The sequence below is a fragment of the Podarcis melisellensis genome (genome assembly GCF_964234715.1).
Source record: "Podarcis melisellensis genome assembly, chromosome: 9".
In the NCBI taxonomy this organism is placed as follows: Eukaryota; Metazoa; Chordata; class Lepidosauria; order Squamata; family Lacertidae; genus Podarcis; species Podarcis melisellensis.
In genome coordinates this window covers 69,440,636-69,460,537 of record NC_138541.1, presented here as the reverse complement: position 1 = coordinate 69,460,537, position 19,902 = coordinate 69,440,636, and the positions used below count along the sequence as shown (strand labels likewise).

The following is a 19,902-nucleotide window of genomic DNA, read 5'->3' as shown; positions in this document are numbered from 1 at the left end:
AGAACAAATCCTGTCTCCAGTAATAATTGGTACAGTGGTCACATCTTAGTTCCTCTGCACTATGTGGAAAAGTCTTAGTTTCTACATGATCCAGTTGGATCCACTGCTTTAAAGTGGCTTAAGCTATTAATTTGCTGTTACTTACACGTGAAACCTATAGATAGCTTTGGCTATGCATTTACCACATTTATCATAGCAGTCATCGGGAAGGATTCCAACTGACCAGACATTTGGTGAGGGAGGTGCTTGTTTGCCCTTTTCTCTCTACTTACCTATGATTGACAGTACAATTGGTTGAAATATGAGGTGCTCCCAGCTTATTTGGAACTCTCCATACTTTGAGGTAGTGCTAGCAACTAGCATATCCTCAAGGGCTTGGGGGTAGAAGCGTGGTGGTGGTGGTGGTAGGAACAGGAATATCATCTGTACCTGTACCACCCCTACCAAATAACTGCCACAGAGCTAATACTTCTGGTGGGGGCCATTTATGTTGGATAATCACTGTTTCTGCTTTTCTCAGAGCTTTGATGGGTTGCTCGATCTTGTGCCTACTGGCTCGTGAGGGGTTGTCATAGGTATAGCCACGGTTTTCATCATTCATCCACGTGCTCCTCTCGCCCTCTTTCAGTTCCATCTTTCAAACCCTGAAAGACTGTATAGAGCTTCCAAAACTGCATTTGATGCCATTTGTGCACATGGATGGACAAACTGAAACTTAATCCATATAGAATGGCAGTATTACTGTTGGTTGGAGGTTCCAGTAATCTGAAATTAGGTGCATAGCCTTTTGTTTTTGTAGAGTTATATCCTCCCCTCCAAGAGACTGGGAGTGCTCCTAGACCTGACCTTTTCAGTTCTAAGTAATTGACACTTCTGAACTGTCTTCAAAAGTCTGAAATGCATTCATTCATTTAAAAATCCATCCTGCCTTATTATAAGAATTTTCAAAGTGACAGTATAAAATATAAAACAAATGCAAAGATACAACATTTAAATATTTATTTAAAGCACACTAATGTTCAATTTAAACTATACTTAAATTGTCAATTATATTTAGATATAGATATCTAAAATTTGAAGCCCAAATCAGGCTGGAATGCAAGGGTTTAAACTTGCTTCAAAACATGTTTTCCTCTTCTGGCTTACTGTATATTGTGGTTTGTAAATTCAACTACAGTGGTACCTCTTGTTACGAACTTAATTTGTTTCGGAAGTAGGTTCTTAACCTGAAACTGTTATTAACTAGAGGCGTGCTTTCGCTAATGGGGCCTCTTGCTGCCTCTGTGCTGTCGGCACACGATTTCCGTTCTCACCCTGGGGCAAAGTTCTCAACTCGAGGTAACTCTTCCAGGTTAGTGGAGTTTGTAACCTGAAGCGTTTGTAACTGAGGCATTTGTAACTTGAGATACCACTGTATTGTACTAGTTCATAATTATGTCTTCAAGACCATAGGTTGATATGGTGCTTGAACTGAGCCCATATCTAAAATGAGGTCCAATAAAACAGCTATTCTGGAATTGACTTGCTACCACTAAACAGATATTAAAAATAGCAAAGAGTACAATCTTATGCATCTTCCGAATACCCTTTGAGCCACTTATTCAAAACTGATCGCGTGTCTGTCTCTTCTGACAGAGGAAGATTTGGCTGGTCCCATCTAGGCTCACCCTTCGGCAAGAAATATACATCCATTGAGGCTTACATTTGGCACATTTATTAGCTAATGAGAGCCGAAAGGCTGCTTCCAAAACTGCATTTGGTGCCATTTGTGCACATGGATGGACAAACTGAAACTTAATCCATATTAGCTAATGCAGCCTGTTTCTGCCTTCCCTCTGCCATTCTGTTGAGGTGGTGGCTAGAACACAATCTCTGTGGGGAGGTGCAATATGTTCCTTCAAGTTCTTGATACTATGCACTCCCTCGTTATACTCATTCCCCGACGATCATAACGACGGGGATTTTGCTAGCGTTTTATAACGCCACCTGAAATGTTTGATTTGTTATAGCTCATGTCAGTTTAATTGGCAGTGCTCCTTGAAGGATGAATCGGTGTAACATGCCCGATGGTTCTCTTTTTTACAATGACTTTCCACAAGGGGAAAATGATTGCTTAAGCCTTGCAGTAGGGTGGTCTCTCTGCTCACTCCTCATGCTGTCCTCATGGAGTAAAAAAGTTGGAATTTAAAACACTCATGCATACTTTATCCTAATACATATAGATAAAATGTTAAACTCATCACGGTATTTTGGCTTATGTTTTCTGCATAGCCCCTGGCACTCACATTGGCCTGCTTCTCCTGCATGGGCCACTTAGTCTCAGGTTGTCGAGTTATGATACATCATGATAGAGTTGCTATTTATTTTGATTTGTAACTCTCTCTTTTTCTTTTCTACTTCAGGCGTCTAAACAGAAATAATCTTCAACTCCTCTCAGAGTTGCTGTTTCTTGGGACTCCAAAACTCTACAGGCTGTAAGTAGAAGCTGTATTCTGTATTCATTGTGGAAGGCTTTGATATGCTCTGAGTGCTTTTAAGTTGTAAACGAAATAAGCCATTGAGTAAGTGTTTTGTCTGCTCCTGGACTCAGTGCACCTTTAATTCTTGTTTTCTTTTGCTTTTTCACAATTTGTGTGCTGTCCTCTGAATTGTTTCTGTTCCATATTTTTTAACTCCTATAGTTGACTGATTTAACTTTTCAAACCAGATTAGTATAAATCCTTTTCTTTTTAGTTTGCTACTGGTTTCTGATGACAACGTCGATTACATTCTGGGTGGAAACTGTCTTGGAATATCTCCCCTCCCCCTCTTTGTTTATAACAATATTGAAATGAAATGGCTTAAAGAACCCAAAACTAAAGTAACGATTTGAAGAGTGTTGGCATTATTGTGGTCTGTAATTTTGATTCCTTACTTGTGGGATTTTATTGTTCTCTAGTCGTCGTCTTCTTTGGTGATCACTCATAACTGAGTAAGATTGTCCATCTGTGACGGTGGAGGCTAATTCTGGATCCACACATCCTTCCATAGGGGGGTCATTGGTTTCCGGGCAGGAGTTGATCACGGTGTGGATTTGCCAAGCATGCCTTCCTCTTAGCACATTTCTCCCTTGCGTCCTGAGTTTGAGTGTCTTCAAAGCCCATGACACCTTTGGTAAAGGCTGTTCTCCAACTGGAGCACTCGCAGGCCAGGGTTTCCCAGTTGTCAGTGCCTATACTACATTTTTTTAGATTTGCCTTGAGACAGTCTTTAAACCTCTTTTGTTGACCACCAGCATAATGCTTTCCATTTTTAAGTTCAGAATAGAGTAGTTGCTTTGGAAGACGATAATCATGACCAGTCCAATGAAGTTGATGTTGAAGAATCATTGCTTCAACAATGGTGGTCTTTGTTTCTTCCAGTTTGCATTCTTCTTCTTCTACAGCAGTATGGCACATGCTGGAAGAATTTTAAAATCAGAGTAGTGAGCTGTTAAAGACCAAGTGTGTTGTGTTTTGTCATATTCTCTCCCTTAATTACAAAGATACACAATTAGTGCTTTGGGCTTGGAATCTCATGAGATCCAAGTATTGCAGAGTGGTAAATCATTTTTGAAAATGAAGGACTTCTCAAAAGCAGTTTGTGATGATGGCATGGACTCTTCTGTTCAAAGAAAATGAGCAAAACGAAGCGAGACAAAGAATCACACTGGGATATGCTTGCTCAAAGAATCCTTGAATCCTGGCTTGTCTCTTTAAAGCCTTGGCAGAATAAATTATTAACATTGTAAACCTTAGGGGCAAACCTGTAAAAAGGTTTACAAACAGTCAACCTATACATTAGATACATTTTGATGTTTTGATAGATATTATCTAAATATCAATGTGGAGTAGATACTATGTTAAAAAGTACCTACATGTTCTAACAGTATTTTAAAGGGAAACCTGATAAATAAAAAAAAAAAATCAAATAGATGCTTCAGTATGAGCATAAAATACCAAAAAAAGGGCGGAATTCATTACTGATAACATGTATTTTTAAAAATTATTTTGCTCAGGCCTTGGAATTTTCTCAAACATTTATTGTGATCTATAGGTACAAGCAAGAAATGCAGGTGGTGCTGTGGTCTAAACCACTAAGCCTAGGGCTTGCTGATCAGAAGGTTGGCGGTTCGAATCCCCTCGATGGGGTGAGCTCCCGTTGCTCAGTTCCTGTTCCTGCCAATGTAGCACATCAAAGTGCAAGTAGATAAATAGGTAGCACTCCGGCGGGAAGGTAAACAGCGTTTCCGTGTGCTGCTCTGGTTCACCAGAAGTGGCTTAGTCATGCTGGCCACATGACCCGGAAAAACTGCCTGTGGACAAAGGTCAGCTGCATCGGCCAGTAAAGTGAGATGAGCGCTGTAACCCCAGAGTTGTTCGCAACTGGGCTTAACTGTCAGGGGTCCTTAACCTTTCCTTCAACTACTAGTACAAATAAAAAAAAGGTAAAGCCCATCAGCTGCTTTCAAGGAGTAAAGTTGAAGTGGGCTATGTAAATCTCAATAAAATAATGTTTGCTTTGAGAGCCTAGTATGCGCCACATCACAACATCTTGCTTTCCACTTCCTTTTGCAAAGATTGTTTCAGGTTTTTGTGTTAAGGATCTAAAGCTCAAAAGTTTATACTAAATTATCGCTTCTGTTTCTTTCTGGTTGGTTCTTGTGCTTCCGACAACTTTGTTATCAGGTTGTTGAATGTGGCATTTGAATAGTGTACACTGATCCATGGTAATTGAAGTCAGTGGAATTTGTTTGGTGTAAGCATTCATTTAGTCTCTTTTGTGGGAGGCTTACGTAAAACCTGTGGTTGCACCCACATTGAATTCCAGTGGTATGATTATTTTTACTGGCAATGCTAGTGTAACATACATGCTTCTGATTATACTCTGAAATAGGCACAGAGGTATTGTAAGGTAACAATTCGTGCCACTTATGTATAGAACTTTCTGGTTCTGTAAAATAATCTTTAAGTAAATCTCTACTGGAACAGTAGAGAGGGATGCTATAACTACTAATTATATTTCACAATTCAGAGAACCTTTGGGTAGTATCAAATAATCATAAATAGCGGGGCGGGGGGGGAATAGCTTGATTGGGGTGCAAGTGTGTGAGAAAGTAATACATAATTACAGTCTCATAAATGTGGGGTGCCACAACAGTGTACTGCAACAGATAGTATAACATTCCTGATGTTTTGAGATTATTGTTGATCAAACGATGTGTGTTTGTGTGACAGTGTGTTTGTGCCTAGTTATAATGTGTATTAGAACAGCTTGGTAAATATAATGGGGTGCTTTACCTATAGCTCGAATCACATGTTTCTTCAGGTTAAATGCTGTTACTAGAACGCCTTTTTAATATTTTAGCTCATGTGCAGATTGCCACAGTGGTGCCAGCGTTAGTTAGTTAGTACTTAGCTCCTGTTGTATTATGTTTACAGTGGTACCTTCAGGTTACATACGCTTCAGGTTACAGACTCCACTAACCCAGAAATAGTGCTTCAGGTTAAGAACTTTACTTCAGGTTGAAAACAGAAATCGTGCTCCGACGGCACAGCAGCAGCGGGAGGCCCTATTAGCTAAAGTGGTGCTTCAGCTTAAGAACAGTTTCAGGTTAAGTACAGACCTCCAGAACGAATTAAGTACTTAACCTGAGGTACCACTGTACTTCTTAAACTTTTAAAACATGTCAATGCACTTCTAATGATCACCTGACACCCAAAGTTAAGTGAATCATGTGATAGGTAAGGAAGCATATATGCTTGTTGCATAAAATGCAACACAAAGAGGGCGCACTCCATATATGAAATATTAGACACGGTTGGATGCCGCCAGCGGCCAGCTTTCCTTTCCTTTGCTGTCTGCTCCAATTTCTCTTTGGCTGAGTTGAGAGCGAGCGGCGTGTTCAGGTCAAGATGTTTGTTCAGAAATAGAAGTACAGTTGCAGCTGTGTTTGGAGCAGGAGGCTAGTTTAAATAGCATTACCATTTATCCAGTCCATTAACAGAACTCTGTAAAATAATATCAACTCTACAATAAGCTACAGGGCAGCATCATAAAATTACAAGCACTTGATGACAGTAACGAAAAGTGATAGGCTGAATATTCAAGAGACAATACCTGATATATTTTTTCTGCCCAAATACTTTGTCTCATTGGTTGTAGAAAATTTCTTTGTGTTTTTCACCTAGCTCAAGTATAAAAAATCATGTTCCCCGTAAAGTATGCAGCAGGTCAGCTACTGGTGGCAGTATTTTTTAAAAAATACTGTTGAGATGTCAGATTGTTATGTGTTTCTTAAGGGAACTGTAGTTAGTAAACCAGCCATTTTAGGACCAGATAGGTAATGATTTTGATGTTTGTCTGTATCTCTGGTTCAACAAGTATTTTTCTTTCTTGGAATGACCTACATTGTCTCTAGTGACCCACATCCTAATACACAGAGCATTAACTATAGCACCTTTTATGCAGAAAACCATTACAGCCTAGTGAGTGCTTATCTGAGACAAATAGATTTTGACTGATTAATTTGATGAGTTAGGCTATAGTTCATTGATTGCCATTAGCTGCAGGGTACTGATTTAGGACCCAAAGCTCAGTGGTTTTCCAAGATACTTATATAGGTACTGTATTTCTAAGCATGCAAAAGTTAGTGCTTTGATGTAATCCTCCTGGTAGGTAAATTGTAGCTAATCAAGAAAACTTACAGTGGAAGAACTTGCAATTTATACATGGATTAAAGCATACAAGAATGTACTTAAATATTATCAGGGTTTCCTGAAGCTGAAATTTACTTAATACTTTTCTTTTCTTTTTTTAAATGATGGAAGGAAAAGGTTTTCTACATAATCTGACTTGTTGCCCTGGACTATTCATTTAGTGCATTGGTTCTTGCAGCCCCTAACAAAAGCACAAAGCTTCATGAGGAACCCTTGAAAAAATTCCTCCTGAATTAATTTCTGCCAGCTATGATTAAAGTGTGTGGTACTAGATGTGTCAGACACCATAGTTCTTTGCTTCATTTTACTCTTGGCCTCTTTGGCCCCTGCCACAATGAATCCAAGAATGGTTACGCAGGAATTGCAGGTTACAGTTGCTACGGTTACCGTTGTCCAGTCGTATCGACATCATTACTCATCTAGTGAGTTACCATGATAGCTACCGCTGACTCCCATTCCTGGGAACACTAAAGCCGTTTGAGGCAGAAGAGATGAAAGTTCTTCTGACGGCTCTTATGTTTTGTAGATGAGACATTTTTCTGTTTGCACGGTCAGCATTAATATCTGTTTCATAGTAGTACCTTGAAGGGAGGTGAGAATAAAAATTGGACTGCATATAGCACGGATCGCATGTTATTGCTACAAAATGCATAGTATAGAGGAAAAATTTGACACATTCCTGTTGGTGTCTTTTTTCTTCTTCTTAACCCACCTATGGGCAGAAAGGGAAAATTAGAGATTTGGCTTTATAAAATAGTTATATCCAACACTGTTTCAGTGAGACTAAATGAGCATGTTGTTTAAACCACTCCTAAGTTTAAATCTGAGTAAACTTATTAAGCACTTTCAGAGTTCAGGCAGGTGGCTTGGACAGTTAAAACATAGACAAGGGATGCCCAGTTGTGGGTTTTCATGTTCCTTTCTCCTTTCAAAAATGATTGGAGGATCGACAAAGGACATTAATTGGCGGATTAGGGCATCTGTATATACCGTATTTTTTGCTCTATAAGACTCACTTTTTCCCTCATAAAAAGTAAGGGGAAATGTGTGTGCGTTTTATGGAGCAAATGCAGGCTGCGCAGCTATCCCAGAAGCCAGAAAAGCAAGAGGGATTGCTGCTTTCACTGCACAGCGATCCCTCTTGCTGTTCTGGCTTCCGAGATTCAGAATATTTTTTTTCTTGTTTTCCTCCTCCAAAAACTACGTGCATCTTGTGGTCTGGTGCGTCTTATAGAGCGAAAAATACAGGTAATAAGACTGCTGCCTGTAAATTGTGATAAACTTTATCACTATATGGGTGATAAATGGGTTAAAAGATGGATAGGCATTAGAAAAAAATAATGTAAATTGGAACAAGGCAGTGCTTTTTTCGGGGGGGGGACACAGGGGGACGCATACCCCTAAACATTTTGTGAATCTAAGTTTGGCTTTATTTAGGGGCAGAATTTCAATATGAGTAGGAAAATGAGAGTACCCCTAAACATTTTTTTTTAAAAAGATAAAAAAGCACTGGAATAAGGCAACAGATTTTAATTAGAAGAGTATTGACAACATTGTAACTTTATGTTCTGCTTGTTAGATGGTGTGTGGAAATTGATAAATACTTGAAGCAGTGTCTACTTAATTTTGATTTTGCTTGCTTTTAGAAGCCTGTATTGTTGTGTTTTGAAACGTCATTGTAATAAAAACTGATATTTAATTGAGCAACAGTATGATTGGTTGGACCATATTTGCCAAGAAAATGGACAGCATTGCGGGATGTGATTGTTTGGTGATCGCTGCCGTTGGAAAAAGTGTTAACTCTTTTTGTAATGCACTTAAAAACTACTTGTTGCCTTCATTGCTTGCTTGTAGGCTTCCAATAAACATCTGGTTGGTAACTGTTGGTAATAGGATGCTGAACTAGGTAGGCCTTGGCTGTCACTCAGCAGAGCTGAAGTGTGCTGTTCAGTTTTTGCTGATATTAGTGTATTAGTAGTAATATTAGTATGAATCTCTAAACCTCCTTAAATTGGCATTCTATATAAACTTTAGCCTGGGAAGATTTTTATTTTCTCACTTTTAAAATTAACACTGCAGTTTTGCTTATTGTGAATTAAAGATGGGTGGGTTTTTTATTTTATTTTGGTAGAATGGAAACCATAATGTGTGATCATTTTCTACAGGCTGCAGCGCAGGTACTAACATTTTCATAATGCCAGCAATAAGGTACAAGTCGTCTTCTCTGTAGTGAAATGGTAGAAAAGTCTCAAAGACGAGTCCTTTTATCCCATCATAAGCTCTTATTTTCTGGCAAAAGAAGACTTTTGGGGCCTTTATTCTACACATGTAATGATTTGATTTCAACATAATAGTATGTACTGTAATGGTGTCAACTGTGCAGATGATTTATTAAGGTGTTAGGTTCTGATTTTTATCTTGCTCAAAACATTTTTTTTATGCACCTATATAATAATACATTTTTGCACAAATGAGCATGCAAGTTCTATGAAGTGCAAGTGCACTTCACATGGTATCTAAAACAACATGGACTCTGCTGAGTTTTCAAAAGGACCTTTATTGGGATCATTATTTTGAAATTTTGATTGAATTGACCTCCTAAACTTGATAGTCCTAGCTGTTACAGTAGAATTTCACATGTTAGTACAAATTAAATCATTGGAATTGGATAACCTTTGTAGTGTGTATGGTTATTCATAGCAACAAATAAAGTTTTAAGCCAACTGTTTTGGATGCAGTATTTGCCTCAAGTGAGCTTTGTCACACGTTATTGTACATTTTGTCCTCCTTTAGCTCATATTTCTATTTATTTATGCTTCCCCATTCAAGAACAAAAACAGTCAAAGTCTAGTATTTTCTTAAATCATGCGATGCTGTTTTCTTGCTTAAAGGAATTGTGCTCTATTGCTTGAAACTGTAAGTTTGCCTTAAGAATGTTTAATACTAATTTCTAATTTTGAGGTTGCAGATTTTATTCAAATTTTTCTTCCACCCAGTTATACAGGATTATTTAAAACCTACCCATGATTGCAACATATCTGTAGACCTGAGTAAACCTGAGGAAAGCCTGTGTGTAACAGAGAGAGAGAGAGAGAGAGAGAGAGAGAGAGAGAGAGAGAGAGAGAGATGGGTTTTCCAAAGCAAAATACTGTACCACATACTGCAAACTTTGCTGTGAAGTTTGCAGTATGTGGTATTTTGCTTTGGAAAATGGTCTGCTGCCCATTCTGTCCAGATATACCGTAATGAAATAGATGTCACTCTAATCCAATCCAATTCACCAAGTCCTTTTTGTAGGGTTAACTTTGAAAGTTTTGATAACTTTGATATCCCAGTGAAGGAAGTAATTAAAAATGCCAAAAGGTCAGGATATGCCATTATCATATGGCACAGAAAGGGGGCAAGAAATGTTATAAACTGAGCACCATGACTCTTAGCTCATGCTACGTGTGCATCTATTTGTACCCATGTAATCTTCATTAACTAATTCAGAAAGCGGGAAGAAGGAATGAAAACAGGATAATGACGGAAGGACATACAAGTGCAAGCCATGATCGTAGTGAGAGATTAAAGTTCGCAGTAACTGAATAGCTGAGAGACGCTCAAAGGAAAGTTGATTGCTTCCCCTCCAACTGTTCCAACTGATTGAAAAAACCTCTAATTTAAAGTTCTGTTTGTTCTCTGTCTTAAACTATCAGAATTTCCTTTTAGAACTGGGGGAATACTCTGAAAGAATCCAAGGATAAGAAGTCATTGCTGGCCAACAATTGTTCTTAATCCTCACAAAATGCTGAAGAAATTAAATTTATTCTTTATGGCTCGAAGTGTTACCTAGGTCACTGGGCGATGGGAAAATTGAACTGGAAGTTGAGTGGTGCAATCTTTGTTTTGTGTCTAGCTGCTTAACCTTAGACACGACAAGGCATCTTAGAGTGTTGTGGGAACGAGGTTCAGAGTATTAAGACCAAGACTTTTATTACCCTGGATTTATAATGGGATGTGCTGTCAGGAGATGAAAATGTTGTGTTTACATTTGACTATTAAATGATCATTTAATTAACACCTAAGTGTGGGTGGGTGGGGGAAAGGACTTGTAAAATTCTTTACAGCATTTATTTTTTCTGTGGAGGCTTAAACATTCGTGCTGCCTAAAAGTACATCTGCAAAAGGCATTTATGAACTTCTTCAAGACAGATGGACAGTTTTAACCTGGATCTTTCACCACAGGGTGCTTCAAATATAGTACAGTATGTTCCTAAAAATATTTTTTCACTTTAATGTCAAGAAATGTATGTGCAAAAGTTACAAATACTTGCAAAAATTGGAATAAGCTTTAACAGTTTTTATGAAAACAACTGTCCTGTTAATCACCCAACCTATATATATTCTTATATGTAAAACATGTTTACTTGGGTAAGAGTTCTGTGGTGGAGATCCATGTGAAACTGAACGGCTTCTGTTAAATAAGATCTTAAATTGTTTTATTTACCCTCTGTTGTGATCTCAAAGAATAAAATGAAATTGACAATAAAATTCAACTCTGCTTTGCATCATATAAGTCAGTTTCTGTTTTGGAAAAACTGGTAGCTGTCCATACATGATGCTTTTATTGTAGACATCCAAAAAGTCTTTCTGAACAAAAGCTCAATTCAGAGATTATTCCAAAACATTGTTTGCACTGACCATATTTCAGAACTTAAGCCACAGTTGGAGCTTGCAAACATATACAAACTGTGGTTTAGAGTCGCTTGTCTCCTCCTATGGTGGTGAAGTTGGAGGAAAAGCTGTAATTACAGTATGTCACTTTGCACAAACCCTGGGCTGCAGATCCAATTCAAACAACGGCTTCAAATTCAGCATTACTGGTCTACTGCGGTTTATAAATTCAAATATTGTTGTTGTTGTCGTTTAGTCGTGTCCGACTCTTCGTGACCCCATGGACCAGAGAACGCCAGGCACCTCTGTCCTCCACTGCCTCCCGCAGTTTTATAAATTCAAATATTATACAGGTCCATAATTAGGCTTCCATGACCAGGATTTACTGTGATGTTTGAATAGAGTCAATATATAAAAGAAGGCAAGGTAAAGGGACCCCTGACTATTAGCTCCAGTTGTGGCCGACTCTGGGGTTGCGACGCTCATCTTGCTTTACTGGCCGAGGGAGCCGGTGTACAGCTTCCGGGTCATGTGGCCAGCATGACTAAGCCACTTCTGGCGAAACCAGAGCAGCACACAGAAACGTCGTTTACCTTCCCGCCGGAGCGGTACCTCCCTGCACATGTGAAACTAGCAGGGAGACCTTAAAGAGAGGTGTCTTCATGAAAGCAATGTCATATGAGCATCCCATATGTCTTGAATATCTGTGTTAAAAGACAATACATGAAATGTAGTAATGAAACTGTTCTGTGTTTCTGTTCTCAGAAATGTAATGTGTACCTTTTAAAAAATGCACGTCAATACAAAATATTGATCAATGTTGCATTAGTCTATTTTGCATTCTGAAATATATATGTAGTGGATGTGTTTTGAACACTAAACCATGGTTTAGCCTTATGAAAATGAAAGATTTGCATTCTCCTCCCCACGTGTGGCTCCAGTGAGATCGATAGGTTCCTGTTCCATTAACTGCAGTTTAGGATGCCTTCCAAAACAGGTCACACTAGAAGATGGCACACCAGACTGCTTTAGTTTGTATCAGTGGGGTTGAAGGTGCCTAATCAGATATCTTCCCTTGAGCCGCAGACCTGTATGCTGTGTGGGAGGAGGCTAGCTACCACTAGGTTTGCTTTAGGTAAAAGATCATTGTATTTTTAAGAACAAATAAAGTAACATTTTTGCCCGGGGATTAGAAGTTGAGATGAGAACTGATTTTCTCTCTCTTTCTCTTTTAGATTTGCGGTGGCTTTAATCCCATTTGTGTATTACCCTTCCCGCAGTGATCAATTATCTATTAACAGATGGCTTGATTAACTGATTTGGCTTAGATTAATAAGCTTTGGTCAGGTCCGCTGTAAAAACGGAAGTACTAGGACTAAACATTTCTCCCAAGTTTACAGAAAAAGAAGAAAATAAAATACAGAAAGACCAATGCAAAAACACATTTAATTTTATGGAGCCATGAAACATGGCAGCTACTGCCCTTTCTGCTTTAAATAAATAAATAAATCTACTTTTGATTGAAGCGCATCCACTTGCAAAAACAACTGGTACCAGATGGGTTCTGATGGGGATGTGATTCTATAGTGTGACTGTTATAGAGAACACTATCCACCTGTTTCACCTAGTGGTTGGTACCACTGCTTTCCAAGTGCCTTGCACGAGGAACATTCCAGCGGGACAGTTTGTTGGGATTTTTGACTACGTGCAATTTGATGCAGTTTCCCACAGAGGCAATCAAGGAGTTGGCCGAAGGCCAAGAAAACTGAGCAGAGGGAGTTATTATGCCTAGATATATGGGACCTTGGATACAACCACGCTATTGGTCGAGGTCTCCACATAGGCATGATGACTCATGACCTTCCTGGTTGGTTAATTGGTTGGTCAGAGTACAGTGGTACCTCGGGTTACATACGCTTCAGGTTACATACGCTTCAGGTTACAGTCTCCGCTAACCTAGAAATAGTGCTTCAGGTTAAGAACTTTGCTTCAGGATGAGAACAGAAATCGCATGACAGCGGTGCAGCAGCAGCAAGAGGCCCCATTAGCTAAAGTGGTGCTTCAGGTTAAGAACAGTTTCAGGTTAAGTACGGGCCTCCGGAATGAATGAAGTACTCAGGTTGAGGGTACCACTGTATGTGTGTTTGAAAGTTCGTTTGGAGTTCTGTGAGAGAGTTTTGTGTCTGTATCCTGTATATAGTGAGTCTGCTGTAAATAATAAACCTATAAGTAACCAAGTTAATGGTAGCAGCATCTTGTTCCTGCATCATCCTACCTGCAACTGACTGTTTCTGGACAGTCTGTGTATGCTTTGCTATATTCAATAGGTTCCGGCTAAGATCCTTCAATCCTTGTCAGCATTCTATGCAAATTGATGCCCCTGAGTGACCCCCAGTTTCATCAGTTGAAATAAAAACGTTAATGGGTCAGTTAAAGCAAGGGAAAAGCCCCTTGCCCAGATGGGATAGGACCCAATGTTCTTACACTAGACCCGACTGGTGGGCTCCCTTGCTGGCCGACCTGTTCACAAGGGTAGATACGGCTGGACTAATGCCAGAGGCATGGACAAGCGCAATCATCATTCCAATATAGAAAAAGGGAGAGCACAGATCACCATCAAACTACAGACTGGTAAGCTTCTTAAGTGGGGAAGCTATCTACCAAACAAGATGGGTGACACCTGGCTTAAGAGCAGTACATGTGAAAAGGATCTAGGAGTCTTGGTTGACCACAAACTTGACATGAGCCAACAGTGTGACGCGGCAGCTAAAAAAGCCAATGCAATTCTGGGCTGCATCAATAGGAGTATAGCATCTAGATCAAAGGAAGTAATAGTGCCACTGTATTCTGCTCTGGTCAGACCTCACCTGGAGTACTGTGTCCAGTTCTGGGCACCACAGTTCAAGAAGGACACTGACAAACTGGAACGTGTCCAGAGGAGGGCAACCAAAATGGTCAAAGGCCTGGAAACGATGCCTTATGAGGAACGGCTAAGGGAGCTGGGCATGTTTAGCCTGGAGAAGAGGAGGTTAAGGGGTGATATGATAGCCATGTTCAAATATATAAAAGGATGTCACATAGAGGAGGGAGAAAGGTTGTTTTCTGCTGCTCCAGAGAAGCGGACACAGAGCAATGGATCCAAACTACAAGAAAGAAGATTCCACCTAAACAATAGGAAGAACTTCCTGACAGTAAGAGCTGTTCGAGAGTGGAATTTGCTGCCAAGGAGTGTGGTGGAGTCTCCTTCTTTGAAGGTCTTTAAGCAGAGGCTTGACAACCATATGTCAGGAGTGCTCTGATGATTGGACTCGATGGCCCTTGTGGTCTCTTCCAACTTTATGATTCTATGATTGTATGAAACATCTTCTGGGAAACCTTACCCAGTGGATGTTCTAATTTGCCAGGGAAAAACTACGTTGGATCATTGTGTCATACTTTCCCACCTAGTGAGCAAATATTCTAGTGCTCCTAATTTAAAATTGTGCTGCAATAAAATACATTCACCTTGCACATTCCTTCAGGCAGGTTGAATAAATAGTGGACCATTTTTAAGTCTAGTAATTTTTTTATGCTTGAGTGATCAATGTATTTTCAATGAACAAAACGATCAATACACAATGCAGAAGCTTACACACACACACACACACACACCCTACCTACATAAGTGGGAAAGGATTGCCTGCAACCTAGTTTTATCTGTCACTCAAATCCAGGTATCGCCTTAAGGTCTTCACTCATTTTGAGTGAAAATTTCCTGCCATATCCTCGTGTTAGTTTGCATAAGCTTAGTGTGTATCAGTCTTTCTGCCTGTGGAGACACGGCGTATAAAAGCTCTGTGGGGGTATTCATAAAAGTATTCAAAAATCCGATTGTGGTCATCCTCAAACAGACCTATTGATTTTAATGGATCTGCTTTGAACATGATCCATGAATGTCACACATACGAATAAATGTGAGGATGGGAAATGGGATCTTGCCCATTCACTCTGCCTTTCAAACACCATATGTTCTGTGTTGTGTTTGCACAGATGCCTGTGCATACACACCCATGCCTGCCCCCCCTCCCCAAGGGATGTAGCTCAGTGGTAGAGTTCAATTCCTTGCACTACCTTGTTAAAGTGATCAGACTGCAGGGATGTGAAATATTTCTTCCTGAGAGCTGTTGTCTGCCAGAGTAGACAGTACTGGGGGTGAGAGACTATCTTTGTGTAAGCTCCTTATATTCTTGAACCTGCTGTTTTTGCAAGCTACAGCTTCTGGCACCTGAGCAAAGAATATCTTGGAGGTTAGGGTGGGGCCAGTAGACATGATCCTGGACTCCTCCCTCCACACATTTGTATGTTCATTTATGTAATTCATTAAAGTCTCTGCAAAGCTAGTTTTGGTAATCTTTATGATGACACTGTACCCTAGTGCTCTTTGTTTTTTCCGTGTACAGTGGTACCTCGGGTTACAGATGCTTCAGGTTACAGACTCCGCTAACCCAGAAATAGTACCTCGGGTTAAGAACTTTGCTTCAGGATGAGAACAGAAATCGTGTGGTGGCGGCACGGCGGCAGCGGAAGGCCCCATTAGCTAAAGTGGTACCTCAGGTTAAGAACAGTTTCAGGTTAAGTACGGACCTCCAGAATGAAGGTAAAACTGTATAGCATATTGAGATAGTTGTGGAGGCTTTCTGGAGCTATCCAGAGAACTTGGGGCATGCCAGCTTATTATTTTAATCACTATAAATGCCATACCACTTTAGAAGGTGTACCCCTCAACTGTCTCAGGAAAACAGGAACATCCTGGTTTTTGGCATGAGAGCACACCACCCATTTTGTGCGCTGTGATCTCAAACAACCTCGCCTTGGAAAAAAGCACTTTTTCTTGGGCCATGATCAAATCCAGGTCATGTGACTCCCAGGGAGCGTGACCCCAGAAGAAGTGTAACCCAGTTTTAAGGTCATTTGTTCCTCACTTTCTCCTTTCTTACCTTTACATTGCCAGGTTTTGTAACTGGGAACACTAGTTCTCATCTACATCTCATTCTTGTTATGTTGTGTCATACCAGGAGCTGGTCATTGGTCATCAAGGGGATTTGCAAAACAAGCAGACTGGAATATCTGCTAGCTTCAATAAGCTTTTAAAATCTTATAGAGAGCATTCAGTTTACTCATAATAGTGAAATTGCATGCAGAATTAAGTGAGGAACATTTATTTCTCTGAAGCATGACATCAGTATCAGTGCTGTGCTTGCTTTTAGATAGAGAGAAGAACAGGGGAAGCAATTGTGGAACTGTTGCCAAAGGCATTACTGTGTTGTTGCTGTGTGTAAGTTCAATTACTGAAGTGAGATTTGAATAAATGAAATGTTGCCTTAGAGGGAGGAAAACTATACAGTGTCGTAGTCCTGTGTGTTATGCCTTATGTGTTAAGTGCTGGTAGGGAACTGACAGTATGTTCCCTCTAATGCCAAGTTTCTGAGCAGTGATATTCTGTGCGAATTAAACTTGGCATTTCATCTTCTGCAGTTTACTTTGTTCATGCCAGATCTAGTCACTCTTCTCTTGTGCCTTCAGCACCGTTTTCAGTGTTCATGCCTTCTGTTTGGTTTCTCAAGTGTTTTTTTTCCTCTCCACATGAATTCATATTTCAGCATTAAAGGATAGGCGATCAAAGCCTTTTAATTGGAAGAGCCGTGGGGCCGATTGACATAGATATGGTATCACTTGAAGATGGTAAGGCTTTTGTGCGATAGTCCTTGCATTGTCAATTCCCCTCCCCCCCATATTGTAGTTGGTTATCATGTCGTAAACCTGATTGTGTGATATGACCTTTATGGTTTTTCTTCTCAACCTCTAAAATAACTTACTTGCCCTTAGAACCTCAGGTCTTTTTTTCAGCCTCTTTTCTGCATATTATCAGTTCTCTTTTCTTAATACAGTATTAAGATCGCCTATTTAAATTGGATTATAATTCTGTTGCCATAGCTTTACTTTCATGATTTTTGTTCTCTTCTCAGTTTTTAATTATTTTATATTTTGTTCTGTTTATATTTATATTGCAAGCATTTTGATGACAGGGCCCAACTTTCTAGCTACGTTGGGAAGGATTCTTATTGGTAATAAAAGTGAACTTTAATATACATTTTTCCTATGCCTTCTGCATAGTGCACACACAAACTGGCATAGTAAAGCATTTGTGAACAAATTTCACAGTTTCACAGTTACCTGATTTAGACCACTACATGCAAGAATTGAGCTGCACCTTTTTTTTTGTTCCCTCCTTCTTACGTACTTCTAATTCCCAAACTTTATAAACCAGAATGTTCCAACCCTTAAAATTTGTGGTGTTCTGACATTGCATGTTTTTAAAGAGATGTTGAGCAGTGTTGGTAAAAGTGTTTCTAAGCAAATAATTTTGCCGAGGTGTTTCAAGTTACAAAATTACTAAGGGTCCTAAAGGTAAAGGGACCCCTGACTGTTAAGTCCAGTCACGGACGACTACTCTGGGATTGTGGTGCTCATCTTGCTCTATAGGCTGAGAGAGCTGGCATGTGGCCAGCATGACTAAGCCACTTCTGGTGAACCAGAGCAGCACACGGAAACTCCGTTTATCTTCCCGCCAGAGCGGTACCTATTTATCTACTTGCACTTTGATGTGCTTTCGAACTGCTAGGTTGGCAGGAGCTGGGACCAAGCAATGGCAGCTCACCCCGTCGTGGGGATTCGAACTGCCGACCTTCTGATCGGCAAGTCCTAGGCTCCGTGGTTTAGACCACAGCACCAGTTCTAAGTTTGCATTAAATGGCAGTTTGGAGGAGGGAAGGATTCTGTGTGTTTCTGAAGTTCACATGCTAGCCAGAAATTTTAGGATTCAATTCTAAAGCGATACATATAATACTTAAGAGAATAAAAATACAATATGAGATAAACACCAAAGGCTGATTCACATATCAACAGCTTGTTTTCTCCAAGCAATCCTCCTTCCATGTGGGATTACACTGAGAAACATCAGATTGAGTTGGGCGGAATGTAGATGCAACCAAAAATACAAAGCAGCCATTTGTTTGCATTTCCCCCCACAGTTTATAATTGTGCAAATGATCACCCAGATTCTGTATACAGGAAGAATTGTTTGGTGCAAACAAGCAACAGATTTATCATGCATGAACTGCCCATGTGTTATAAGCTAGTTGAATTGAGCAGAAGCAGAAATGGGAAGTTGTATATCGGATTTTGGTGTTTGTTCTTACAGACACCATGTTTTTGTTTCATTTGCACCTCTTCATTTTAGGATACCCCACCCAACTCCTGTATAATGGAGGAAACTGAAGAAGGAACATTCTACTTGAGTGTAAGCTGGGGAGATATCAAAAGTATACACAGGTTTTTTGGGGGGGTACTAAAGGGTACACAGTACCGGTACCTTCGCCCAATATTTTAAAAGTGTGGTACAACTTCATGGTGAGTTCTGACACCTTCCCCCCCAAAATAAATTTAAAAAGCACTGAGTATATGTGTGCCTAAAAGTCCAATGTTCCATTTGAAAAACTAAAACAAATTTCAGAAATGCAATAGGCCTAAACCAAGTAGTTGCTAATAATTTGAATTTTCATGCTTAAGTAAGGAAAGAATTGCAAAGCCCAAATTCTCATGCTCATGCTGCAGTATCCTATTTGGCCAGTTTTCATTGCAGCTTGCTGGCATTTGGATAACAAAGGCTTTTGTAAAGACTTTTAAAATGTGCGATCTGTAGAATGTTTTAGTAATCCAGTGGCTAATGTTTTGTATGGAAGATGGAAAATAAGCAGTGCTTCGATCACGAAAATGCCAGCTAATTTCACCAAGTGTGAACTGTACAAAGATGTATGGGACTGATGCTACTGCCTGGAACAGAAATATATAAATAACTATTTACTCTAATGTTTTATGCATAATTGATACTGTGAAATAAAGCCTAGTTGGTATTTGAACACAGGGGAATTTCTTAATACACAGTGCTATGAAGGGAAAAATGGAATAATGACTTGATGTTGATGAGTGTCTGCTGTTACTGGTCCAGAGGGAGTTATGATAATGGCAGCAACCCAAGCTCTATGCTACAATCACAGTGAAGGGAGAGAACTTAAGAGGTTTTGTATTTGTCATTGTTAGCTTTATAGAAAAAAATATTTTTAGAGGTGAACTGGAATGCTGCTGAATAAGGCAAAAATCCTATTGAAATATTCAAAGTATATTGACAGTGGCCACAAACCATTTTAAATAATACTGAACTAGCAAATTGATTTCAGTCTGTTGAATCGACCAAATAGGTATCAATTTCAGAAGCAGCACTGTTAGGGCCATAAATTTAGTGCGTTGACTCTTTGATTAACACCTGCTTAGACAAAAACAGCAGCCTATAAATTTTGAATTGAACAGCAGCCTATAAATTTTGAACAACAGCCTATAAATTTTGAACAACAGCCTATAAATTTTGAATTGAAATTGAGATGAGAACAATGGTGATGCACATTTCAATACT

The 19,902-nt window shown here is 39.5% G+C and overlaps 1 protein-coding gene across 6 annotated transcripts in view; it reads left to right on the top strand.

Annotated features, from left to right (window-relative positions):
* The window catches only part of SLIT2 (slit guidance ligand 2), a 244,603-nt gene that overhangs the window by 22,605 nt on the left and 202,096 nt on the right, over positions 1 to 19,902 (top strand). For all 6 annotated transcript variants that reach the window (XM_081924339.1, XM_081924337.1, XM_081924338.1 and 3 more), the window contains exon 4: positions 2,403 to 2,474. In XM_081924339.1, coding sequence (XP_081780465.1) covers positions 2,403 to 2,474 — 72 coding nt within the window. The remainder of the gene's footprint in view (positions 1 to 2,402; positions 2,475 to 19,902) is intronic.